Below are 25583 nucleotides of genomic sequence, written 5' to 3' on the forward strand. Positions count from 1 at the left end.
TATTTTATTCAAAAACATGTTACATCATGTAAGAGTTTTGAGCACACAAGTCATACACAAAATCATTAGAATATATACAAATACAAAATGTATATCGACACGGAAATCTTCAGAGCATAAAATTCAACATAACAGTTACTATGTCTGACTATCTACATCATGCATGCACAGTCACATCTGAACATCATAATTAATAAAAGCTATAATTATTTTATGTGCATCTGTGAGTGGGTATGTCCGTAAATAATAAATTACGATTACTATATTACAAGAAACAATTATGTGTTTTTAGTTTACAAGACGTTGCACGCTGATCTCTTCTTCCTAGGGGCCTTGGTGGGTGTGAGTACAGCACGAATTGCCTCATCGAATACAGTCTTGAGGCCTTTCTGTGTCAGTGCAGAACATTCCAGATACTTGACAGCAGAGATCTCTTTCAACATTTGTAGGCCCTACATAGAAAGCTTATCAACTAATACATATAATAGGAAGCATTAACAATAAGAGGTCTCACAAACTACTGTTGCTTGTGTGACTATAACTTACTGCCAGGACGTGGGGATTTTTTAAATATCTAATCATGAATATACCAGGAAGTAGCTGTAAAACTAGTATTGGCTACAAAATTACCAATCTAAGGGAGACAGCATTACTATACATAGAAGACTTACATTTGTACATGTATCTCAGTACTTACACACCACACAGGTAATAACTAGAGAGAGATTGCACACCTGAGTGTAGGTGATGGGGTTAAGACGTTTCTCCTTGAGTTTCTCGACAGTCTCCTTGTCGTCTCTGAGATCAAGTTTGGTTCCGACTAGGATGATGGGGGTGTTCGGGCAGTGATGGCTCACTTCAGGGGACCACTGCAGGGCAATAAATAAATTTAGAATACTTCCTAAAATACTTGCCAGTACAGCTGCACCGAGTATTTTAAGGTGCATTTGGAAAAGCTCACTTTTGCTCTGACATTCTCAAAAGAGGCAGGACTAACGAGAGAGAAGCATATCAGGAACACATCCTGCGAAAAAAATCATCATTGCATGTTTAGAACAATTAAAGAAACACTCACAGAACGAGCTCCACCACGTACTTACATTTAGAATATAAACATTGTTTTAGAGCACGCGAGAATGACTTACTGTCTGTGGGTAGGAGAGAGGTCGAAGCCTGTCGTAATCTTCTTGACCTACACAGGGAAAGAGCACACAAAGAGTGATTATTCAATGCACATGCACTGTTTTATACAATATGTATGCATAGAGACACAATAGATCATGTGGTCTGTTACATAATCTACCGTAACACGAACCTGCTGTATCCCATAGACCAAGGTTAATAGGCTTTCCATCTACCATCACATTGGCAGAATAGTTGTCAAACCTGCAGCAAGAAAATACATTGACATTCTAAAAGGCACACCCAGACAAGAATGATAAGATAAACAACGATTATGATTTGTCATGTCAGCAATGTACATGTTGCATCATAAGATATTCATGATCTGAGCTGTTTAATAAACAAGTCATGCCATAGCAACAGGAGAGCACTGAGGACTTGACAAACAACTTGACAGAGCAGCTTTTGATATTGAAACTATACAATTTGTGTATGATATACATAAAGCAACATGGGCTGACAATAACATAAACGAAGATTGTTTACAAAACGTGCTAGCTTGAAACACTATATAAAGCATTCTTAGGAGCCTTGTCTAAAGCTATGCTAAGCACTAACTTTGAAAATGGGCACAGAAATCCACCAGACAAGAATTAGGCATTTATAAAAACTACATACAGACAATGGCATACACACGGTTTGACCTGTCTTGATACTCTCAGAACATTATCTATAATACACAAACGGGTTGCTTTTAAGCGAGCAAATGCCCCTGACAAATACTTGCACCTTACATAGTATGAGAGGCAATAGATAAGTATGACATTCCATTCACTTTTCACTTCCCAAACACATGAAGTAATTCACCACACCAGGTAGCGAAAATATTAACCGATACGCAATGGGCCTACCAAGAAGACACACAAAACAATCAGATATGCAAACTTACACTGTTGGAATGTATTCTCCAGGGAAAGCATTGGTGGTATAACTGATCAGAAGACATGTTTTACCAACAGCTCTGTAAGGAAAGAAAACATCACATGACTTCATTGGATAATTGATAGAGATGACTTCAAAGGTCAACTCCTGACACACCCACATATACATAACTAACAATACTACCTTGCACCTAGTACCTACCCAGGGCTCTGCTAATGATCAGGTCTAAGCAAACCTACTATTCTATACAAAGTACAATGAATCAAAGTTTTGTATGTGTACATTCACTACAGTTAAGTTAGGTTTTCTTGGTACCAGTAGCCTACCCAAAATGTCGGGCCTAGGCTCCCATATTATATAGAAAGTATTTACTTTACCTTTAGACACAAGGAATATATCCAGAAAACCCTTAAGGCACATTAAAATTACTTGTATTAATATGGTACACACACATACAAAGCAAAAGTGAGTGTGGTTTCTATCAACACAGAACTCACCCGTCTCCGACTACGACACACTTGATGGCCTGCATCTTGAGTGATTTTATTGACTAAAAAGATCACAGTTCGAACTAGTAAAGTATCTCTGAGGTGTTCAGTAAGCGGTTAAATTGTCAACTCCTACTTCTTGCTGGGCACTGCAAGTCTTATATCCACCACACCTTTTCCCATATAAGGAAGAACTAAATTTAGATGTTACTATTTTTAGACCAGATTGGCTCTCTGCTCACGTGGTATCATTTCAGACTGAAAGAAGTGCAGTCCTTGTTTTGCTGATCTGCGCTGCCGCATACGCATATAATCTGAGGCACTGCCATATGAGATTGAAGTCATGGTATGTAACATACAAGAGCATGACTAACATGTAGTGTGTTGTGTCTATCTCATTTCTTGTAATGCTCAAACGCAACCTAAAACAAAAGAAAACGTTTTTCTTTTTAATGAGCATCATACCTTGCACTATACCTATACCATAATCATGCATACCCGGCCGGCCGTACCCATACATGTACGTGTATAAAATCAAAAAATTGTACTAATCTTATTGCCCACATGCATACAGGGAGACCGTTACAACATTCACAGTCAACTAGAGCATTGTAAGCACATTTATAATTATGTGAACATGATGTGTGTGAAGGAATATGTACCGTAATTGATGTAATTACAGCGCCAGAAAAAATTAATTCCACTTTTGAGTGGTGCATCTTTAGAGCACAAAAATTGCATTCAGCCCAAGCTGGCGCCTAAATTATGGTGGCGCTTATGTAGCCTCTACACAGGCTCTCCTTTTTCTGTTCTTTATCACAATCGTTCAATAAGATAAAATACTGTATTAATCGTTCAATGGGATAAAATACGGTATTAATTGGAGGAATAAAGAAAGAAATAGACGTAGAGTTAGGAAAAAGGAGAGCCTGTATCGGGAAGTCGCGTGAGGGTAGAAGGGTGAAAATGAACGTGGGCATACTGAGCTAGAGATGTTGGACTGCCCACGCAGAGATCTATGACTAATAAAACTTTGCCTGCAGCAAGCTGGACTGGACTTGGAACTGGAAGTTTGCAAGCACTATAGCTAGCTATACCTTAGGCTTAGCTAGATGATCTACTAGTTATCTGTTCAGATTCTATCAGACTATCATCTTTTCTTGTGTCTTTCTACATGCTATTATAAATTATAGTCTACTGATTATAGATCAAGAATAGCTTAGTCATCATTATCATATAGCAGGTAGCTACTGCCACCAGAGCTGGCCACGCTGGTTCTCTGATCTGACTTGCAACAGCTTGGTGGTTGTCAGTACAGCCTTATTAACTCTGAATGCGTGGGAGAATATCTTACGTCACGATTGTGGGCTACATATCGCCCACGTTCATAAAAATCCTTGTGGATCACGCGATTTCCCAAACCAGGCCTTACTTTTTCTTAACTGTACGCCCATTTCTTTCTTTGCTGCCTCACTATGTCTTTCTTATGATTTATGGATGAACAGTGACAACAGCAAGAAAAAGTAAGGCCTGGGATCGAGGCTAGCGCTTATGTTCAACAGCTAGTATAGAATTTGTAGAGAAAATGGGCGTGGTCTAGCTCAGTTTCACTTGGTAGCTGCACCGTTGAGAGCTGAGTGACTTGTGAACAACATTCATTGACTGTAGCTATGGGTTAAACAACTGTTTAGAAGTGAAGGAAGTCAAAGATACAGGATGATTGTCTTGATGTCTCAAACAAGCCTTTTTATAAATGCAAGAAAAAAATGATTCCAACAACGGGTTGGCGCTTTTTTAGGACCTAAAAATTATGCTGATGCTGACATGACGCTTAAATTATGGTGGCGCTGTAATTACATCAATTACGGTAGTAAAGTATTCCCGGGGAAGATTTTTTGCTTAAAAAAGTATAATCGCCATGATTGTGTCGTTGTGCACATAATTATGCTACAAAGTGAAGCAAAAGTGATGCATACCGTATTACTACATTGTTTGCAAGTATCAAACTTGACGATTGTAATGGTTTTGCAAAAATGTACACTGCCCGTGTAAACCTCTATGTATCATAATAGTATGCTGAGTCTCTTAATTATTAATTATTGGCACTGCACACTTTAATCATTGCATCCATTCTCCATTACAGTACAGTCAAAGTATGTGGGGACTGGCCATGCTGACATCTCAAAATTGTGAGCTGCAGTTTGACGTATACATTGAAGTTGTGGTACAAAATACAATGTGTGTTGCAAAGTTTGGCTTCCATAGTGTGTAAATGAGTGGGAAGTCAGTGGGAAGTCTGTATACAGGATCTATTTTTAGAACTACATAATTATACTTCCTGCTTTTGGAATGTGGTGTTGAATATTCATTGGTGTGTCAACTATTGGTGTGACTGTTGACACATCTGCTAGCTATGTTCTAAAAATAGAATGGCCATTATAATTTTTATGCTTACGTTGAGCTGCGTGCTTGCTCTATACGATTGTGGCGACAGCACTATATTTTATGGTACAAATCTATTTTTAGCAGCAAGAGAACGTTGCTGATAATACAGTAGACTCTCGCTATTCCAGCTCTCTGAAGTACGGCCATTTGGTTTGGTACGGATTTCTAGCTAGATGTTTACTGCATAAAATTCACCCTGAAGTACGGCCACTTGCTATTCCGTATATATACCCTATAGCTGGTTATTTTCGAGACACGAAGTTTTCTAGTGCCTTGAAAATGGTGTATTGAAACCTCTCAACTGTAGAGGTGTGGTCATTTGAACCCCCTATCCTCAAAATGTTTGTTTTGGCAATTCACGAAAATTTAGTGCCTCGAAAATAACCCGCTACAGTGGAACCTCTGATTAAAGGACACTTTGGGAGCAGAGCTTTTGTCCTCTTTTCGGAGGCTGTCCTCCGGTGGGAGGTTCATTCAAACTATTTATTGCCATATTAAAGAATATAGATAGTATGTTCATGTATTGTTTGTATGGACCCTATTTCTAGTTCAAGAAACTAAGGAACTCGCTAAAATTAAAGGATTCCTTACAGTTGCCAGAGATTAGCAATAACATTACAGACGATCTCTACCATATTGGACGTAAAATATGGGTGTGGTTTCTTGTTTGTCCGTTATAAGAGGCAATTTTGCACAGATTTGGTCAGTTGGGAGCACGAAGCTTGTCCTCTGTCCGGAGTCAAGAAGGTCCGCTTATGGGAGGTTGTTTCTGTGCATTTAGATAGTGATTTCAATCCGTGCCATAACTAGTGTCCTTTATAAAGAGGTTGTCCTCTAGTGGGAGGGTCCGTTATGGGAGGTTCCAGGCTGCCCCAAACTAGGTTTTCAATGTAATTTTATACGTTTATTACGGCTGGATATGACGTTTTTGGTGTGGTTTGGCGGATAAAATTGGATTACACTTAAATAGTATAATATCCTCGAGATAAGAACTAGTCATTAGATTCGAGGTAAGGTCGTTTTTAAGCCGCGGCTATTTCCTGAAATACAGCCACCTCGCTATTCCAGCCAAGCTGCTGTCCCAAGGGTGACCGGATTAACGATAGTTTACTGTAATTATAATTATAGTAGACAGTTACAATTTATGGTAGTCACTGTTCATAGTATGACCAAGTTAATGTGCCCCAAAATCTCCATAGCATAAGTTTACATACAGTATGTAGTTATGCCTATGCCATGTCCGTGTATTAAAACCACAGGTTTCACTCTGTGTGTACAATGTACCTTGTAAATTTGTTTGGCTAAGTCTGTAATGGTTGCTAGAGGTAGGCCTGTGGGGGTGCTTGTGTACATTTTTTATGTAGCCACACACAAAGTAATTAGACACCTGCAATTATTATTGTCTGTGTTTACATTGTAAGCCCCGGAGTAAAATATACCGTATAGCGGGTAATTTTCGTGGGGTAAAATATTTGTTATTTTCGTGGGCAAGCTGACCTCCACGAAATTTATCGTAGGCGTGGCTTATCTGAACGTAGGAATGCCATGCAGCCACAAGACTAAACAAAATTTTTACTCACGAAAACTACCGTTTCTCGAGTTGAACAAATTTTTTACTCCACGAAACTTACCCGCTATACGGTAATTATAATTTGGACACTTTCCTATAACACATATTTTCTGTTGTTCTCTCACACACCTTGGCTAGGGACTGTTATTTGTGCATGTTCATAGCCTGTCTGCAACAAATTTGTTAGATGGTCATGCGCATTTTGCAAACGCGTTCTTATCACACCCACCACACCTAACTTATAACTGCCAAATTTAGAAAGCAACACACAACTACACGCAACGTACGTTAGTCACATGATTGTGTACGAAAATGGATTGTACATCATGTACATCATGTAAGGATATCCAGAATAATACCCTAAACTTGTTTATTGTTGTTTGATTTCACTTCCTCTCTCAATCTCCTTGCAGTGAATGGGTTGTGAACCAGCACAGAGACTCCCTCGCCTCGTACATTGGACACCCCAACCTCACTGAGTTTTTTGCCATCGCTGAGAATGAGAGTAAAGCTAGAATAAAATTCAATTGTTTACAGGTAAACCTTTCACAGCTTAAGGTTACGGTATACTGTTCCACCCACGCTCAAATTTGCGTGGGTATTCAATGCAGTACACTAGTAAAATGGCTCTCATCTGGCAATGGTCACTTGGCGTCAATTCTAAGCATCCGGAAACCCCTCCTTACCGTATAGTCTGCTGTTTTTTATTATACGAATAAAGGGGCAGGGCGACTCGAAGAGTTTTTCCCAAGAGAGAAGTTGAAACAAAGTTACGGCCATTTCTAGCTGTTTTTGTAGGCTAATATGGCGACTGTAGAGCAGTAACAAGGATATATTTTTTGCTATAAGGTCTCTATGAACAAGATCTCTTCGAGTCGCCCTCCAGTAAGTCTTTAGGCATCGAATACTGGTCAGAAAGACAACCTGGAAGCTATGCAGTCAACAAAACTTGACGCTAAAATTTTCAGTTTTTTCCAGCTGACCTCAGACCACTTCATTGGATTATAAGACATAGATACTTTTAGCTACAATAATAGCTAGCATTGTTTCATGTTCTCTTTTCATTGATAATCATTGCAAGTTACAAAAATAATGTAGTGATGAGAAATAAAGAAAATAAATATCTTATGAATTATTTATGAGCAATTAGTATACCGTAACCTTAAACATTGTAGTAAGTTAGTAGCCACTCGTTATTATAGATTGAGTTTTGTCCGTAAGTGAGGTAGAGTAGTGAAGACTCGTGTTTCGTGCTAAATTACGTGTAAATGAAATGTCTTATCATGATTGGTTGTGTTCAATTATCCCTTCCTGCAGAAAATGCTGCAACCGTGTGGAGTTCCTCCTGAAAAGCCTGAAGAGGACTAAACTCTAGTGAACTCTTTCTCTTTTTCACTGCATTATCTTATTATGCCACTCCCAATAATGTTTTTCATTGACACACGACCATTGATTATGACTGCATAATTATATAAAATTAATGTGCAATCGTTTGACGACCCTAACCTAATTACTAACCCATCCACGTGGCCTATAGCTTTATAATAAGTCATGGAAGGTCAGTTTGAAGACGCTTTCCCTGGCCCTGTCCTTGAGAAACCAGTAGTTAACAAGAGTAATGGCTGTCAGTCTGAGGAAGACGTTGAGTCTGACTGGACTGATGAGGGTGATTATGAGCCCGACCTAGAGGATTACAACTGGGAGAATGAGATTGGTAACTTTTCGAAAAAATTGGCTGCTGTCAGAAGTGGCACTCAACCCAATTCCAACAGAAGGCAGCCTCTTGCCTGTGGTGATCGCTCCAAAGCTATCGGATCAAAGACCTTCGCTGTAAATTATGCTATTGTATGTTGTAGAGTGTCCATATTAAATAAGAGAAAGAGTATCAAACATAGCATTACCTTGCATCAGATGTATTCGGGAAGTAACGTTAATACTTCTTGCATGGTAACTGACCAATCCGAGCGCCTGGAGCCGCCACTTGCCTCAAGGCAGCAATAATGTTATGCGTTTCAGACAGTAAGTCACGCTATTTTCTGAATACATCTGATGCATGGAAAGGCTTCGTTCGATACTCTCTCTCTCTCCCTCTCCCTTATTATGAACTCTTGGATTAATAGAATACTATAGTTTGAAGCTTTGCATTTGGGGTGCGGTACTGGGTAGCCTAGGCTCAGTTAAAAGGTCTTAAAATCTGCTTCTTAAAGACGAGATCGTACATGTACCTTCAACTGATTAAAGGTACCAAAGAAAAAATTAGACGATCAAATGCAGAAGCAGACTTTAATTATACCTGACTATCCTCGTTTTTTTTTTTTTTTTTTTTTACGCATGACTTCAACTTCACTGTAGATCAATAGCTGCACACTCATTTTTGATTTCCCATTCAGAGGTTTGAGAACAAGATCAATCTTGGATCTATTGATGAACAGAGGATACCCCACATGGCAACGAAATCTTTACTCGGAGTGTCAAAGGAGGTGAATCGATATCGAACAAAAGACAAGGCAGATCGAGCCACGACTGAACAAGTACTCGACCCTCGGACACGCATGATTATGTTCAAGATGCTCAGTCGAGAATTCATCACTGAGGTGAATGGCTGTGTGAGTACTGGTAAAGAAGCTAATGTATACTATGCTACCAGTCCCGATGGAGACCGTGCTATCAAGGTGTACAAGACCTCCATCCTGGTGTTCAAAGATCGTGACAAATACGTAACCGGGGAGTTTCGCTTTCGACACGGCTACTCTAGACACAATCCGAGGAAAATGGTGCGTCTTTGGGCAGAGAAAGAAATGAGGAATTTAAATCGTCTTCATAGCAATGGAGTATTGTGCCCTAAACCAATTCTCTTACGAAGCCATGTCTTAGTGATGGAGTTTATGGGAAAAGACGGCTGGCCATCGCCTAAGTTGAAAGAAGTTCAGATTTCTGAGAGCAAAGCGAGAGAATTATACTTGGAGTGTGTGTTGATAATGAGAAGGATTTACCACAATTGCAAACTTGTTCATGCCGATCTTAGTGAGTACAACATTCTACTGCACGATGGACACATTTGTGTAATTGACGTCTCACAATCTGTCGAACATGACCACCCACAAGCACTTGAATTCCTTCGAAAAGATTGCACAAATATCACTGATTTCTTCCGCAAAAACGAGGTGCCTGTAATGTCTGTGAAAGAACTATTCGACTTCATAACAGACATCACTATCACTGAAAATAATATAGAGGAGTACCTAGAGATAGCCCAAGAGAGAGCTACTTCTCGTCCTTTGGGGGCAAAGTCAGCTGAAGAAGAGGTATCAGAAGCAGTCTTTCAGCAGGTTTTCATTCCACGGACTTTGGACGAGGTAGCTACCTTTGAGAAAGATTATCGCGAGCAACAGTCAGGCAAGGAGACAGACGTTTTGTATCGGACTGTAACCGGACTAAGGTCTGATTTGTCTGGAGCACGGGTTGTACCACAGCTACTGGTGGATAATGTTCAAGGTGCAATAGTATACAGCTCCTTAATCTTTTGCTGCTTCAAGTATTCTATGTATCGGTTATTTTTTGCATTGTAGAGTGTAATTTACTTTACCCCATGCAGAGTGTCTGGAAAATGAGCTGGAGTTAACTGACAGCAACAGTAGTGAAAGTGAAAGTGAAAGTGAGGGTGGAGATCAGCCACTCAAAACGCAGTATGTTCATCCGAGGGGAAAGGCTAAACAAGGTAGGATTAGATCACTTCATGCCATAACTAGAGCACCTTGTGCCATAACTAGAGCACCTCGTGCCATAACTAGAGCACCTCATACCATAACTAGAGCACCACAGGTGTGCTGATGGCTCAGTTTAGAGTTTAAGACTCACAAAGCGGCAATAGTGGCTGCCAAATGTTCAACGTGCAATAAAAACTGTGGGTATGGCAGAGCTCTTAACACTTAGTGCATAGCTAACTATAATTATGAACCGATTTTTCTATGAATGATTGCAAGTCGTTTTGCCTCCGTGTGCATGCGGAAGTGATGTACGGTAGTAGTCTGTTAGTGGCTGCTCTACCGTTGCAATTCAGGTTACAGCTAGTACTTCTATAGGGCAAGTGAAAGTAAGAGTTTTCATCGGCTTCTAGTCACGTTTTGTTGATAGCAATGCAAAATAATGCTTTGTTCTCGAGTGCTATTTTGAAGGCTATGAAGACTCTTCAGACTCTTGCATAGCAAAATCTGTTGATATAATAGCTATTCTACGTAGTAGTTACCTCTGCACTAGAACGCTAGCTATTGCTAGCAGCAAGAGTGAGAAAAGAGCTTCAAAGCCACACTGTTTCTCATCAGTTAGCTGCCATTAATAATTATGAGAACTTTGAACTTTCAGCATCCTTTTTAGCAGGTCGATCATTTCCCACTCTTTTTCTGCTCTGATTCCCTAAGAATTTTGTAATTGTACATGTGGGTATTTAATAATAGTCTGCTAGTATACTCAGTACTGTAGCTTCTTGCTATAAAGCTTTGGCGCCTCCATTCATTACCCGAGGCGCGCGTGGGTGGCCACGGGTATAGTAGTACTTTGGTTTGTTTGTCTGTTTGTAATTTTGTAATTTCTGAGTCTACTCATGGATGCCATAGCTTAAGTATAGGATATACCACACCTAAGAGGAGGATATATAGGGTGCATATCCTCCGAGTAGGTGTGGCATATCTGACTTATACCACGTGACCGCAGCACTATAAAAGGACCTCCCCCTAGCAATAATTCAATCACGATGCAGATTGCAAAAAAGGACAAGACTATGCCGGATTTTGCACCCGTCAAAGAGCTAGTTGAGCAACATTTTGACTCCTACAGATGCTCAAGAGCTTCCTTGGTCCAAGCGTTGACCATTCGACGTCCCTTACTGGAGTTGCAAGCTCTTCTTGGATGAAATGTATCTAAACCGCGCCCATGGACCCATGGAAGCTTAGCCATCTTGTTGGAGAGCACCTTCCGTGTTTCTGCCGTCGCTTTGAGTCTTAGTATCGTCAAGTATGGCTCTTTTCTCTTTGCTTACTTTCTTGAACAAATGAAAAAACTAAAAAACAACTTGAAAAACTGTGCATGCCTGGGGCTGTATGCTAATATTCTATATATCCTACAGCTGTTGACCAATGAGATCAATTTGTGGTGACGTAAGTGTGGTATAATTGTAGCTACTCTACACGCGGCCTTTATTCGAGGCAGACTACGTATTTACAGCTGAAGTGATCCCGTACCCGGAAAAATGGAACAGGGTCACTAAAGTAGAAAGCTAAAATAATGTAACAAAACTCAAGCCTCTAGCTCCTGCATTTATTGTCTTTTGGTTGCTACACACCTGTAGATCATGTCTACAGCCGAGGGTACGTTAGCACTTCAGTGCTCTAGTTCAATTAGTAGTAACCTTATGTTAATAGGGTTCAAATGCCATGTCATCAGGGTCAGTGTTTCTCTCCCTATCATACAGTTGTGCAATACAGTGTTCATTATTCCTGGGTATACATGCGCAAGCAATGTATACGGTACTTTCAACTAATAACTATACCCTCTTGACTTATTTGAACAGAATTCTTCTGCTTCACAGAAATTTCATGTACTATCTTAAGAGTTACTTGAATCATGCATGTACGTACGTACGTACGTACTTATTCACTACTCTTAGATTTTCTTTACATTTCCTTTATACACGTATTGGCCATCTATGACCTTGTGATTCCCTCACAGATAAGGAGAGGCTTGACGAGAAGAGGGCTCACAAACAAGCTGTAAAGGAGGAGAAGAGAGAGGCTCGCAGAAACAAGGTACCCAAACACATTAAGAAGAAGAAAGAAAAATGTTCTAAACAGAAATAGTAGCTCCTCTTTAACTATATTCATTCCTTCTATGATGTGTATTGAACTACCTAATTGTCATATTAAAGTATACCGTGCGCTATACAGTTTGCAAATTTTGGGTTTCTTGCTTTTGCGACAATTATGTGTCACTTTATAATTATGCTTATAATGAAGTCCGTGTTACGTATTATAGTTGGGGGCATCTTTTGAGTAGAAGCTGTACAAGGCTGGACATACATGACAGCACTAACTTCTTCAGAACACATCATAGCGAAGACGGATCTCCGGGACCTCTGACTTTGCACTCCCTCCGAACACACACTTTTTAAAAACAATGATTATAATCAGACTTAGCTAGCTAGCTAATCGAGTAATGCATGCACTCGCAATACGCTCGTGTGTTACATAACCTCGAGCATTATTGCATCATCCAGCATTAAAACCGTTAACCATATATAAGTGTTTTATTTGAACTTAAAAAAAGGTGTAGCCAGTTCCAAGCTATACATACATTAATTACCCTGTGCTTGCACAGCAGGGGTAGAGTGATTGGTGTGTGTGGACAAAAAACTGAGCAAACTAGACACTTCCATGGACTGCTTTAATTAACTGCTAATGAAAAAATAATGAAACTTGTGTATATAGGTGCAAAGGCTGTTTTCTAATCATGTTTTATAGATTCACGATCATTCCCGATAAACAGTTAATTGCGTGTCCCTTATATGTCAATACACAGGGTGAATGCTCTCTGCATGAGCATCTTAATTGTTTTAGCACAGTCAAGAGTTCGTTCATGACTGTGTGTATAGCTAGCCGTTAGTCTGTGTGTAGCTAGCCGTTAGTCTGTGTGTAGCTAGCCTTAGTCTGTGTGTAGCTAGCCTTAGTCTGTGTGTGTGAATTAATTATAAATTTTGCTATAGGTGATCAATTAGCAATAACTGTAGACTTGAAGTGTGCATTAAACAACAGGTGACTACATTTAGCTGTATAAAGCTGATGACAACTCAAGCCCTGCATCCTTCATCTCTCAAGTTTATAACATACTCAAAAATCTTCGCATGGACTTTGACACTCAACCCTCTTGCTATTGTTTGCTAAAGTCCCTCCCTGTTACTGTATTTAGCCATCTTTACAAACAATATAGATTGTGTTATACAGTAGACTCTCGCTATTCCGGCTCTCTGAAATGCGGCCACCTCGATATACCGGCCATTTGGTTTGGCACGGAATGCTAGCTATATGTTTTCTACACAAAACTCGACCTGAAGTACGGCCACTCGCTATTCCGTTTACCGGCCAGTGCTGGCTGTCCCAAATAACGTTTTCAATGTAATTTTATATGTGTATTACGGCCGGATATGATGTTTTGGGTGTAGTTTAGTAAATAAAATTGGATTACACTTAAATAGAGAGCAGAATGATTCATTATCTTTCATTATCCTCGAGACAAGAACTGCAATCAGTGATTAGATTCGAGGTAAGGTCTTTTTTAAGCCGCGGCTAATTATCTGAAGTACGGCCACCTCGCTATTCCAGCCAAGCTGCATGGTCCCAAGGGTGGCCGGATTAACGAGAGTCTACTGTAGTGCTTTATCTACACAATTAGCTTTGGGTGAAGCATTCTTGCTCTACAAAACCCAATTTAAAGCTGTACGTACGACAAGAGACTATATCTTAAACTATATGCATGTCAGCTGCTTTGTTATGTGTTGCACTGTTTCAGATGATCCAGACATTTGACGAGAATTGATACTACGTGATTGATGTGTGCATTGTGCTAGTACTATACATGTACACTAAATATCCCCAGAGGATTATCTTTCAGGCGTGCTTTCGATCATGGACAATACAGAGCTATAGTAGTATATGGGAAGATACCCTGAATAAAAGATGTTCAAACTCATGATCCAGACATTTGACGAGAATTGATACTACGTGGTTGATGTGTGCATTGTGCTAGTACTATACATGTACACTAAATATCCCCAGAGGATTATCTTTCAGGCGTGCTTTCGATCATGGACAATACAGAGCTATAGTAGTATATGGGAAGATACCCTGAATAAAAGTTGTAGCAACGCCGGACTCAATACAATGCATGGTGGTACAGTCATGTACAGTACAACACCTGTTACATAATAATATAACCATTGTCTATAAAACAAAATCACTGTAGTTACTTTCAGTATACCACAACAAAAGTGAGTTGTATAATAGCTTAAGGAACAGGTCAACAACAATCACCTTAACAGGCATAGACTGAGGCTTGACAGGTGGGTTAAACATACTACGTATTAATAGAATATTTTGCTGGTGAAGAATGAGCCAGAAAAATTGACCCTTTGCGATCTAACTATAATTATTGCGTTCTGACAAGGATCGTGTGTAATTACCATGCAGTAGGTTTGCGATTTTATATTTGCAAATTGCATGATCGACGCTCGCAAAACATTCTAGTAATACGGTAACAGTACGTATAACAATTATTATAATTATGACCTGGGTCAATTTGATATTTTTTTCAAGGCTACAGCACGGCAATGAAATTGCTGCCAAAATTGCTCTGTCTGATATTGTGCTTGGGGCCCACCTGCCACGCTGCTGTGTACTATGTTACTCCACACTCTCCTTTGGACTGCCCTGCAAGTGAACATTGTCACACAATCAATGAGTACGCACAAAGCGACAAATTTGGCCAAAATGACAATATTGTCTTGATCTTCTTGGATGGTACACATAATTTAACCAGCCTGAATCTTCAAATTGAACAAAAAGAGTCCGTGGTGATGATTTTGCATCATAATGCAAATGTTACGATTCAGGTTCAAGACGAAGCACAGTTTATCTTAAGGAACATTAAGTTTGTAAACCTAACTGGGCTCACATTTATTTCAACACGTTTCGACTACACTCCATGGTGTGTTCCTGATAGTGATAAAACCATACATCTGGCACAAGTGAGTGTATTCTCGTGCCAAAATTCCTTTTTTGAACAGTGCTCTTTAGCAATAGAGAATGTGGAAACTGTGAACATTGAAGAGATAAATTTTTCGAAAAGTTGGATCTACTATTCTATATCCAGCAACTCTACTGACGAAGAAAATCTGAACAAATCAGTTTTGATCAGAGAAAGTGAGTTCAGTCTATCCACAATTGCAATGCTCCAAACAATTCCCTGCAATTCTAGTACCGAGCCTAATAATATTAATGATAACAGTATCAGGTTTGGCATTGAAAATTGTTCCTTATTTGACTCTTTCGTTACGGTACAAATTACAACTCAAAGTGAATTACATTTAGATGTTACTTTGAAAGACACAAGGGTACACAGTGAAAACGGTAACGCACCCTCAAATTTGTATGGTGTGACAGGGCTGTATGTCGACATATCTTCGAATGTCACACTCCGTCTTGAGATAAATAATTGTGAGATTTCGGGCAACTCTGTTGGCCTTGCATTATTGGCAAACTACTCGGCTGATCTTGAAGTAGAGATTAAACAGTGCCAATTTCTTAATAATGGTGGTAACTTTGCCTTAGTTGTTGCACCGAAGTTTGGAGGTATTGGTTTAGTTCTTGGTTTAGGTACAACAGCAAATATCAAAATTGATTCTACTATAATATCAGGGAACAAGTTTATTCAAGTCTACATTTATGCTGGTGACATTGTAACACTGTCAGATACTTTAGACTTAGAAATAGCCACCAGTAGTGAGCATACAGTCAGTAGTGACAATCTAACTTTCGAAATGACTCATAGTTCAATACTAGCCTCGATCCCAGGCCGAGTTTTCGCTTTTATAACGGTTAGGCGAACAACTGGGCCTGGTACTAGTTGTCTGCGCATGCGTCAGTCGTTGGTCAGATTCTGACAAATGGATATTCTAGTTCACTTTCGTGACATTTATATTCGTGTACTATCGTGTACTAGAAGTCAGTTCCCGTTTTATCATTATTGGAATCGATTGGAATCGATTGGAATGGCTCTTAGCTGAAGCTTCTCTCTTCTCTGAAGCTTATTCTGAAGACTGAACAACAAGGGAAGAGGTATAAAGCTTTGTCAAGCTTGTTAAGGTCAGATATTTTTGTGTGGGCCCTATGGCCTGCCATGCTATCAAGTCTTGTTCATGTTTGGCAAGAATGTAGGTAGACTATAGTTTCATCATTAATATGGTGGATCAAGTGAAGAGTGTGAGCTAGAGAACTTGGTGCTGCCATCATCAGCTCGTCGACAATGACACTATAATCGAGAAATTTCTACACGTATTTAAAATGTCTACTTCTCTGTACAGGAGCAATGGCTAATATCCAGCTGTCCCAACAGTGCTCCTCTTGGCTATACTAACGGACGAGACTGGACAGTTTGAGGTAAGGGTTTAACCGTCTTTGGTTTCTTTTAATATTGTCCTATACTCACAGACACAGGACTGGAGTATGACCTGCTCATTCGAGCGTTGCTGGGTAGCTCAGAGACATCAAGAGAATCTACGTTTTCTCAAGCAATGAGTTACGAGTTGGGGCCTAGAATCAGAGAAGTCCAGCAGCCTGCTAAATCTTTTTGAAACGTAATTTGAAGGCATTCAATCATCCTGAAGTGTTGCCCTGGGTCACTGTAATTGTGCTGCAGCACAACTGTCAACTCCCCAGGCCTTTGTGAAGCAGCTCCCTATGTGCATCTTTTGTGTACTCACTCTGTGCATTTTCTGTGTACAAATTTCTATTATTGATTTATTAAATATTTTTGCCGACCACAAATATACAATGAAAATTTGACGCATGCGCAGACAACTAGTACCAGGCCCAGTTGTTCGCCTAACCGTTATAAAAGCGAAAACTCGGCCTGTGATCGAGGCTAAGTTCAATACAAGATGATCTTCATGGAGATAATCAATTGAAAATCGGTCTTAGTGTAAGTGCTGTTTCTATGCAAGTCAGAAATTGCTCTTTTCAAAACAGTGCTATTTAAATTGGAACACACAGAGCAATGTTTGTGAATAGCAATTTCACTTCAACAAAACAAATGGGATTATTTATAAGAAATGCAAATACAAGTATTGACATCGAAAATTGTGCTTTTGTTAAAAATAATAATATTGCTATTGTGATAGCGAATACAGGACAGATCATATCAATATCCCAGACAATAATACGAGAAAACAATAATGGAATCGTACTATTGGGTCAAAACTATGACACAGTTTTAGAATTGAGGAGCTGCCTTTTTCAAGAGAATGTTGGAGTTAGTTTAGGAATTATTGACCTGGTGTTTAATACTATTCCTCCAAGAAGCACTGCTACGATTGATGCGTGTAATGTTACATTCTATAACAATGAGCATATAAGTTCACATCAAGCTGGAATAGTTCAAGTTGATGCAAGCGTCCATGTACTCATTGGAGACCTGTGCAATTTTGAGAACAATAGAGGAAGTTCAATACGAGCATTCACAAGCAATGTAAGCTTACAAGGAAGTGTTACATTTCAAAACAATACTGCATATCAGGGTGCTGCTATTTCACTCACCTCCTCAATGCTTATATTGGAAGGAGGTACAGATACAGTGATTGTATTTAGAAACAACAGTGCTGAGTATCTTGGTGGGAGCATCCACATTGATCATCCCGTGTACACTGACTCTAAATCAGGGTCTGCTTGCTTTTATAAGCTCCCAAAAGCTGCAATCGATAAACTGACTGACTTAGAGATTAACATCAGCTTGGTTTTCAACAACAACACAGCACAGTATGGTGGATATGACATTTATGGGGCAACTGTTGACAGCAACTGTGTGGTGAACCTTGATCAAAAAGACCGTCATACTCATAGTAGTGTCGATATACAAGAAAGAATATTCAAATTCGACAGAGATGCTAAATATAGCATAAAGTTATCTTCAACCACTACAGACCCCAGAAGAATATGCCTATGCAATAATGCTGAGAGAATTGTCTGTGCAAATTTAACATCAATTTTCTACGATATTGAACAGTACCCTGGGGAAACATTTCATATTCCGTTAATTGTAGTTGGTCTTGGCTTTGGAGCAGTATACGGCACCATGTACGCTAGACTATTGCCAACAACGAACAACACAGGGTCATTACTAGGAGACAATCAATTATATGTAAAAGACGTTAATCACACAAAATGCAATTCGATTCCATTCAAGGTGTCTTCTGAGCAACCAGCTGAAACAATAGTGCTTGCAGTTAATAACATACCGATAAATCAGCCAGGAAATACATCTGCGATTAATTCATCTATCAATGACTTCAGCCAATATAAGGTGATACCAATTACTTTGTCAACAGTCCCAGTATATATAAATCTTAAATTACTTAAATGTCCAGCGGGGTTTCAACTAATAAATTCAAGCTGTAATTGTAGTGACATTCTACAGGACATTGGAGTCAACAAATGTCACATAAGTGAGAATAAAGCATACATAAAACGCTCCAGAAACACTTGGGTGAAACCCGTCTTTAATCCAGATGGCATTATTGGCAGTATGTACTGTCCTTTCAACTATTGTGACAAAGGATCGAAATTGAATTTAAATGACTCCAACTCGCAATGCTCTCTAGATCGTATTGGTATACTGTGTGGAGGTTGTCCTTCTAATTTCAGCTTGGTTATTGGCAGCTCAAGATGTCTACCGTGTTCGGACAACTATGGTATGCTACTAGTGCTAGCTTTTGCAGTCATGGGCATTGTTCTTGTATTCTTTATTAAGATTCTAGACTTGACAGTCACAACTGGGACGATTAATGGCCTATTGTTTTATGCCAACATTGTTTGGGCAAATCAAAGTGTGCTGTTTCCTCCACAAAACGAAACTAGCACTTTGCTGATGGTTCTAAAGGTATTTATGGCATGGCTGAATCTCGATTTTGGTATTGAAACTTGCTTCATTGAACATCTTGATGGATACTGGAAGACATGGCTTCAATTTGCTTTTCCAATCTACATCTGGTCCTTAGCTGGTTTGATTATAGTTGCTTCTCACTATTCGACTAAGATCACACAATTTCTTGGTAAATGGGAAAATGTTTTGGCAAGTCTTTTTCTCATAGCGTACGCTAAACTATTGCGTACTATTTTTGTTGTGTTGGAGTTTATGATACTAGTAGCCCCCAATAGCAATAAGCTAGTTTGGTCTTTTGATGGTAATGTTGCTTATTTTGGCCTAAAACACGGTGTTTTGTTTGCTGTTGCACTAGCTATTTTGCTGTTTCTATGGCTACCATACACAATCGTACTACTATTTGTTCAGACCTTTCGAAAATATTCTGACCGTAAGTTTCTAGGATGGGTGAATAGATTGAAGCCCATGTTTGACTCTTATTTAGGACCACTCAAAAACGATCATCAATACTAGGTAGGGCTATGCCTTTTAACTCGACTCGTTCTGCTAGTGGTCACTTCTATTTTACTGACTATAGCACCTTACATCACTGCAGTGCTTATCATAATTGTGTCCAGCATACTTTGTGTATTTGCCTCGACTGTGTATAACAAATTGCTTCCAACTATACTCGATGGGTGTTTCCTGGTAAATTTGGTGTTGCTGAGTAGTGGTGCAGTATTTATTGAGGCTCATAGAGGAATTAGCAAAGACCTGCTTGCTTGCATTTCAGTGGGATTTGCATTCAGTCTCTTTCTCTGCATTATGGGGTATCATATTTGGGTTAGAGTCAAATTACTAAAGATAAAACAACGAAATGGAAGCAATGCTGACGGTTATCAGGATCTTGACAGACTAACCCCACTGGCACAATCTCGATCAATTACGTACCAGGAAGTGTCTGTCCCTAGGTTGCGAGAGCCTCTACTTGAGTTCAATATTTGAGTGACATGCCATGGAGCACCAATGGAGTAGTAAAACTATGAGTACTTAAACTAAGTGTGTGTAGTTCTAGTTTTGAGTGACATGCCATGGAGTACCCATGGAGTAGTAAAAACTATGAGTGCTTATACTAAGGTGTGTGTGACTGGTTTTATGTTACTATAAATGTTCTCCATGCAGACTCGAATATCATATATATACATGCAAGAGTAGATAAGAGTAAGAGTGTTGAACTGCTAGTAACAGCGATTTCCTGCTCCTGCGGCATCACTTGATAGTTATGTTAGCAAACACTTCCCAGAAACCGCACATGCTGTGATTGCACAGTTCAGTGCTACAAACCACAGACCACAGTTTACTTAACAGCACTCATTAATTGAATAGTGACGACAGTGATGACACATGTCAAGGCAAATGCAGTTCCACGATTACTACAGCAGTTCAACACTCTTACTCTTATCTACTCTTGATACATATGACACTGACTGCAATATTAATTATGCTGTATGTACATGTACAGGTAATCAGCAATATGCCTATAAAAAAGGCTATAAAAATAAAGACACTAGGAATTGTTTTTAAAGTTACCATTCATTGGACAGTTCTAAAAATTGAATTGGAATCAAAAACTTGTTGCTAGCATTATTTCGTTCTGAGATACTCCCTTGATTGAATGTCAGCCTGTGTACAACAGTAAAACATCATCACACTCTTCTCACGTAAACACATGTGTTACTATACCGTATAGTGGTGTATATTTTGAGGGTATAAATATTCATGGTTTTCGCTAATTTTGCGAACATTTATACCCACAAAATAATAATTATTGCAAAAAGGCTGCTATTTTCAGGTATGGCGAAAATTAATTCCGCAGAAATCTTTCTCAACGGTCTTTCTACAAAAGTTTATACCCTCGAAATATACCCGCTATAAGGTAGAGTGGAACCCTCTATAACGGACACCTTTAGGGAACAATGTTTTGGCCTTTATACATAGGTGGCCTTTGTTATACACAAACTGTTCATTTGGGACCTGGGTGCCTGGCCGTTGTATAGCAATTTATCTTTCGTACGGTGCAAAATTTTGCATTAGCTGTTTTACCATACAGGAAATTGTCAAGGAATATAATAGCACCATATAAGTTTACCAAACAAATGCTATACCATACACTAATTGGTACTCACCTGTCTAATTGGCTCTGGTACCCTCTTCATAGAGCAGGCAATAACAAGCTTCACTGCAGTCTCCAAGGATATTTTTTGTCCCACAGACACATACACGGGATTAGATGCTTCATCGGACGTTTTTAGAGCCTGCAAGAAAATCCACTGATCAAAAAATGGCATGCGATAGTCCTTAAGAATATTACAAGGCTACAGTTTTGGAACTCAAATTTAGCATAGTCAGGTTAGGGGAAACCAAAGCTAGTTGTAACTGCTATATGGCTATATGCATGCATGGAAAAATCTACCAAATGGTATACATATAACTACTTACAGCTCCCCAAACGCGCCCAGATGTGCCTTCAAGACTGAAATAGTCACCTTTCTTATGTAATAAGTCCACAATCTGCATTTAAACAACATCAACAGGTACGTATTCAAGATACAGGTAAACTATAATTAGTACATGTATGTATTTTAAATAGGAAGAGGAGGTACGTATCTTCAACATAATTCATCCTTCTTGTACACAGTTTTGGGGAAACGTTGGTTCATTTAAGTTAGTGGTAGAATGATGTAATTTAATTGAAACTCCATGTGATTGTGTGTTACTGCTGTTTTTACATGGAGAGGCAGACAAAAGATCACCACTAGATTTTTGACGAATGGAACAGAACATTCTGTTTTACTTTAACGAATATCACACAAGCTCCACTCTGCATAGGACCCCTGTTTCACATTCTTTCTAGATAACTTCATCACCTGGTAAACATTGTTACTGCTACATGCTATATACATTATACTCACCTTTTGTTTGTGCTGTGGGCTTTGTTCTATCCCATCCACATGGAATAACTTCTTGCCCACACCAATGGAGGGTATTCCAGAAAGAACACCAAGGTGACTGGCTATACCAAAGCCTGCAAGTAAGGAGAAAGCATAGAACCAGTTGCATGAACTACCCTCATTGCAGTGATACTTATTATACCCATTAAATTGAGGGCATACATAACATTTATTTCTCTTATAGTTTATCTTGTATGTATATTAATTCTTTTAATCGTCCATAGAACCTGTATTACGTGTCGTATTTAACAGTCTCGTTACCTACACGTACGTACTTCAATACCTTGGGTCTACATGACAACATTTTCAATGGTAATTTAGGGATCAACTTCACTTTGTATGTACATGTAGAATACACAGAAAACGTGTAGTTGATTATGCTTAGGAAAGATGGGCCAACAACAATATAGTATTCGGTCTAACCTCTAGGATGGAGTATGCCATTTCCATCCACAAGAATCACCTGCAAAAGTATGTACAAATGGAGATAACTTGCTTCTACCGCATAGTGCAAAATTTTCGAGGGGCTTAATTTTCGCGGATTTCGTGGGTTAGAATCCTACACGAAAATTAAGTCCACGAAAATTGCTATAACATGCATAGATTTAAAGGCGTAGCTTCCGGTAAGCAGTCATTCCGTGAACATTTTACAACGAAATAGCTTTTAGAGGCTAATCCACGAAATATAAGTGCCTCGAAAATTTCACGCTATACGGTATTACATGTACAAACGGCATAATAAGCTCATACTGCATATAAAGCAATTTGATAAACAAAGTACTTGCACACCAGAAACCATGATGGTCATGTAAGTGTACACACTGTACCTGAGGAGTGAATTGAGGGTGGTTTTGCCTCACTTCCTCCAGTCTGTCTAGAAGAAAGCCAACCTCTCTGAAGGCAAGGAAACCAGGAATGTACGGCTCAGTCATCTCCACAGCTGCACAACTCGTGTGTACCACCTACCAATGCAGGGTAATGCCAAGTGCATAGCAGTTCATATAAAGTAGGTGTTGGAGTATCAAAATGTGAGTGAATGTATAGGAAGGAAAAAGGGTTTAGGCTCTTTGTACATGAATGTCCCACATCATTCATCTCACCTCTAACTGTGGAAAGTTGAGGATGCTGATCATGGCACAGGCTTGGTTAGGACTCTCCTTCATAAAGGATATGTCGACTCCTGCTACATGGTGTAGCTGTGAGAACATACCCTCCGCTGAACCCCATTGCAACACCTCCTCACTATCCACCTCCATCAGTCGCAATTTGAGTTCCTCCTGCTGACTGAACCGTGAATGAAAAGTGACAGAATGAACACCAAATATCCCCCACAGTTTGCAAGTACTTGTAACTATATATAATTATGGATGAAAGTGACTAGCCTCGAGACCAGCCGTTCGTTATCTGAAAGAACGCCTGGTCAAGTTCTAATGTGCAACTGGTCTAGCTGAGTCAGCGTTTTATAGCATCATAATGATATTCATGGGTAATACACCTTGTGCGGGCAATTACCGGTCCAAGAAATTCCTGGACCATAGAATGAGTGCTACATTAGAACTTGACCAGGCGTTCTTTCAGATAACGAACGGCTGGTCTCGAGGCTAGAAAGTGACAGCCTCTAAATTTGGCCTTATTTAAAGTCTTGATGATACCAAATATGACTTGGGAAGCACGACAGCAGTTCATCAAAATACCATCACTCAGACTCAGTACTTTGTACATCGTACCTCTTCCATTTTTCTCTCTTTGCAATCTCTTCAGGGGAATGCTTCTTTGCCAGCTCAGCACTGGTATTGAAATCACTTTCTGTAAAGGAAAAATAACTTCAGAATATTGTCCAGCTTGACATATATACCTGCTGGAGAAGCCATCACCCTGGCCCTGAGTACTCTGCCCAACAGCGTTGAAGCAGAAAACAAGGCTTTGCTCAAGGACATTGCATATTTGGGGGGTGGGGCTGAATCATTTAACATACGCCCACTTGTTTCTTTCATTGACGACCCGTTTCCATAACGACGACCCCGTCTGAATCAGTGTCTACCTCTGCTTCGACTCACAAACACTTGGAAGACTTAACTAGCCTCTGATCTTGAGGCTACTGTAGAACATGGCAGATGAGGCAGAGAAGCCAGCAGAAGCTACGGGAACTGCTGAAGCAGTTGAGAGTTCTGAGTCTGGCTTTAGGAACAGACGGCTGCACAACTATCCACTGATCAAGGTAAGTCGGGGAATTGTCTGCTTGTTCACGTTCTCTTCCAGCTGCTTACCAAAAATTCAAGACGGGATGTAAAACGGGTTCTGTGAGCTAAAGTTTAGTACAGATTTTGAAGTACAAGGTCGAAACAGTCCCGTTGGGTTGCAAAACCCACTCAAATCAGCAACTCATGAGAGACTTTGTTGTGCATCGTAATGCCACGCTACATGTAATGGTGACTCATTCTAATCTTGACCTTCTGACTTTATAGAATTCCGACATGAATGAAGAGATTAGGGTAGAAGCAATGGAGCTCTGTGTGACAGCGTGTGAGAAGCATGCCAGCAACAATGAGGTGAGCTGTAGAAACATAGTCGTCATAATTGTAATGTACAGTAGACTCTCGCTATTTTGGCTCTCTGAAGTACGGTCACCTCGATATACCGGCCATTTGGTTTGGCACGGATTGCTAGCTAGATGTTTACTGCACAAAACTCACCCTGAGTACGACCATTCGCTATTCTGTATACTGGCCAGTGCTGGCTGCCCTAAACTAGGTTTTCAATGTAATGTTATACGTTTATTACAGCCGGATATGACATTGTGGGTGTGGTTTGCAGATACAATTGGATTACACATTAAATAGAGAGCAGAATGATTCAATATCCTCGAGACAAGAGCCGCAAAATTAGTCAGTAGATTCGAGGTAAGGTCGTTTTTAAGCTGCGGCTATTTCCTGAAATGCAACCACCTCGCTATTCCAGCCAAGTTGCACTGTCCCAAGGGTTAACGGATTAACGAGAGTTTACTGTAGAATTAACTGAATAATGATTTTGAGCATTCTTAGGCAAATTCTTTACCTCAAGGTATTCTACCCTTACCACATGCAGGCTGCAGCCAAGTTGATCAAGGAGACAATGGACAAAAAGTTTGGCCCAGCCTGGCATGCAGTGGTGGGAGCGGGTTATGGAATGGAGATCACACATGAGGTCAAGAACCTTCTCTACATGTTCTTTGGTGGGAACACTGCCATTTGCCTGTGGAAATGTGCATAGACACTCATTGTGCATTTCTATTACATCTTTACAACACATTGCTATTAAACATCATCATGTTTATCAGTTTTATTATCC

General features: G+C 39.7%; 7 protein-coding genes across 10 annotated transcripts; 5 read left to right on the forward strand and 2 right to left on the reverse strand.

Moving 5' to 3' along the window:
- Nucleotides 1–46: 46 nt before the first annotated feature.
- On the reverse strand, nt 47–2722 carry LOC135351223 (ras-related C3 botulinum toxin substrate 1). The gene is made up of 7 exons (XM_064550183.1): nt 2562–2722; nt 2072–2143; nt 1316–1386; nt 1146–1192; nt 962–1024; nt 735–869; nt 47–452 (listed from the first exon to the last, which is right to left on the reverse strand). Exons 1-7 carry the CDS (start codon nt 2594–2596, stop codon nt 294–296), a joined length of 582 nt encoding a protein of 193 aa, XP_064406253.1. The 5' UTR covers nt 2597–2722; the 3' UTR covers nt 47–293.
- Nucleotides 2723–2758: 36 nt separating this feature from the next.
- LOC135351225 (splicing factor 3B subunit 5-like) lies at nt 2759–8048 on the forward strand. The gene is made up of 5 exons (XM_064550185.1): nt 2759–2898; nt 3127–3163; nt 4696–4741; nt 6981–7104; nt 7885–8048. The coding sequence occupies exons 1-5, from the start codon at nt 2896–2898 to the stop codon at nt 7933–7935; spliced, it is 261 nt and encodes an 86-aa protein (XP_064406255.1). The 5' UTR covers nt 2759–2895; the 3' UTR covers nt 7936–8048.
- Nucleotides 8049–8055: 7 nt separating this feature from the next.
- On the forward strand, nt 8056–12575 carry LOC135351214 (serine/threonine-protein kinase RIO1-like). Its single transcript, XM_064550168.1, has 4 exons — nt 8056–8397; nt 8958–10062; nt 10163–10285; nt 12292–12575. The coding sequence occupies exons 1-4, from the start codon at nt 8119–8121 to the stop codon at nt 12417–12419; spliced, it is 1635 nt and encodes a 544-aa protein (XP_064406238.1). The 5' UTR covers nt 8056–8118; the 3' UTR covers nt 12420–12575.
- A 1965-nt stretch (nt 12576–14540) lies between these two features.
- On the forward strand, nt 14541–17169 carry LOC135351217 (uncharacterized). Of its 4 annotated transcripts, none has more exons than XR_010399417.1 (4): nt 14541–14674; nt 14928–15358; nt 15408–16769; nt 16821–17169. XR_010399417.1 is itself a non-coding variant. In XM_064550174.1 (4 exons), the coding sequence occupies exon 2, from the start codon at nt 14942–14944 to the stop codon at nt 16271–16273; it is 1332 nt and encodes a 443-aa protein (XP_064406244.1). In that variant the 5' UTR covers nt 14541–14674; nt 14928–14941; the 3' UTR covers nt 16274–16475; nt 16694–16769; nt 16821–17169. The 4 variants fall into 4 exon arrangements, 3 of the variants coding, with proteins under 3 accessions (XP_064406244.1, XP_064406245.1, XP_064406243.1); XM_064550174.1 differs by having other exon boundaries at nt 14928–16475; nt 16694–16769; XM_064550175.1 differs by having other exon boundaries at nt 14928–16448; nt 16694–16769.
- An 83-nt stretch (nt 17170–17252) lies between these two features.
- Nucleotides 17253–19931, forward strand: LOC135351211 (uncharacterized). Its single transcript, XM_064550166.1, has 2 exons — nt 17253–18687; nt 18802–19931. Exons 1-2 carry the CDS (start codon nt 17386–17388, stop codon nt 19777–19779), a joined length of 2280 nt encoding a protein of 759 aa, XP_064406236.1. The 5' UTR covers nt 17253–17385; the 3' UTR covers nt 19780–19931.
- Nucleotides 19932–20726: 795 nt separating this feature from the next.
- On the reverse strand, nt 20727–24250 carry LOC135351220 (endonuclease V-like). Its single transcript, XM_064550178.1, has 9 exons — nt 24112–24250; nt 23984–24062; nt 23357–23540; nt 23084–23218; nt 22680–22719; nt 22218–22330; nt 21745–21816; nt 21432–21560; nt 20727–20928 (listed from the first exon to the last, which is right to left on the reverse strand). The coding sequence occupies exons 1-9, from the start codon at nt 24248–24250 to the stop codon at nt 20890–20892; spliced, it is 930 nt and encodes a 309-aa protein (XP_064406248.1). The 3' UTR covers nt 20727–20889.
- Nucleotides 24251–24330: 80 nt separating this feature from the next.
- On the forward strand, nt 24331–25582 carry LOC135351224 (dynein axonemal light chain 4-like). The gene is made up of 3 exons (XM_064550184.1): nt 24331–24474; nt 24722–24805; nt 25341–25582. The coding sequence occupies exons 1-3, from the start codon at nt 24364–24366 to the stop codon at nt 25503–25505; spliced, it is 360 nt and encodes a 119-aa protein (XP_064406254.1). The 5' UTR covers nt 24331–24363; the 3' UTR covers nt 25506–25582.
- Nucleotide 25583: the final 1 nt, after the last annotated feature.

The sequence above is a fragment of the Halichondria panicea genome, chromosome 17, assembly GCF_963675165.1.
Source record: "Halichondria panicea chromosome 17, odHalPani1.1, whole genome shotgun sequence".
Lineage (NCBI taxonomy): Eukaryota > Metazoa > Porifera > Demospongiae > Suberitida > Halichondriidae > Halichondria > Halichondria panicea.

Excerpts from the sequence above, each read along its gene's own strand:
- LOC135351223 (XM_064550183.1), bottom strand. The coding sequence starts at position 2,596 with ATGCAGGCCATCAAGTGTGTCGTAGTCGGAGACGG. Across the intron at positions 2,144-2,561 it reads TGTGTCGTAGTCGGAGACGG|AGCTGTTGGTAAAACATGTC; the intron begins GTGAGTTCTGTG and ends CTTTCCTTACAG. Across the intron at positions 1,025-1,145 it reads CTCTCTCCTACCCACAGACA|GATGTGTTCCTGATATGCTT; the intron begins GTAAGTCATTCT and ends TTTTTTTCGCAG.
- LOC135351225 (XM_064550185.1), top strand. Across the intron at positions 3,164-4,695 it reads TCACAGTCAACTAGAGCATT|TACAGTCAAAGTATGTGGGG; the intron begins GTAAGCACATTT and ends TCTCCATTACAG. Across the intron at positions 7,105-7,884 it reads TAAAATTCAATTGTTTACAG|AAAATGCTGCAACCGTGTGG; the intron begins GTAAACCTTTCA and ends CCCTTCCTGCAG.
- LOC135351214 (XM_064550168.1), top strand. The coding sequence starts at position 8,119 with ATGGAAGGTCAGTTTGAAGACGCTTTCCCTGGCCCTGTCCTTGAGAAA. Across the intron at positions 8,398-8,957 it reads TCGGATCAAAGACCTTCGCT|AGGTTTGAGAACAAGATCAA; the intron begins GTAAATTATGCT and ends TTTCCCATTCAG. Across the intron at positions 10,063-10,162 it reads ACTGGTGGATAATGTTCAAG|AGTGTCTGGAAAATGAGCTG; the intron begins GTGCAATAGTAT and ends TACCCCATGCAG.
- LOC135351217 (XM_064550173.1), top strand. The coding sequence starts at position 14,942 with ATGAAATTGCTGCCAAAATTGCTCTGTCTGATATTGTGCTTGGGGCCC.
- LOC135351211 (XM_064550166.1), top strand. The coding sequence starts at position 17,386 with ATGTTTGTGAATAGCAATTTCACTTCAACAAAACAAATGGGATTATTT. Across the intron at positions 18,688-18,801 it reads ATGACTTCAGCCAATATAAG|GACATTGGAGTCAACAAATG; the intron begins GTGATACCAATT and ends GACATTCTACAG.
- LOC135351220 (XM_064550178.1), bottom strand. The coding sequence starts at position 24,250 with ATGAAAGAAACAAGTGGGCGTATGTTAAATGATTCAGCCCCACCCCCC. Across the intron at positions 23,219-23,356 it reads TCAACTTTCCACAGTTAGAG|GTGGTACACACGAGTTGTGC; the intron begins GTGAGATGAATG and ends CTGCATTGGTAG. Across the intron at positions 22,331-22,679 it reads TGGCATACTCCATCCTAGAG|GCTTTGGTATAGCCAGTCAC; the intron begins GTTAGACCGAAT and ends CCTTACTTGCAG.
- LOC135351224 (XM_064550184.1), top strand. The coding sequence starts at position 24,364 with ATGGCAGATGAGGCAGAGAAGCCAGCAGAAGCTACGGGAACTGCTGAA. Across the intron at positions 24,475-24,721 it reads ACAACTATCCACTGATCAAG|AATTCCGACATGAATGAAGA; the intron begins GTAAGTCGGGGA and ends CTGACTTTATAG. Across the intron at positions 24,806-25,340 it reads AGCATGCCAGCAACAATGAG|GCTGCAGCCAAGTTGATCAA; the intron begins GTGAGCTGTAGA and ends TACCACATGCAG.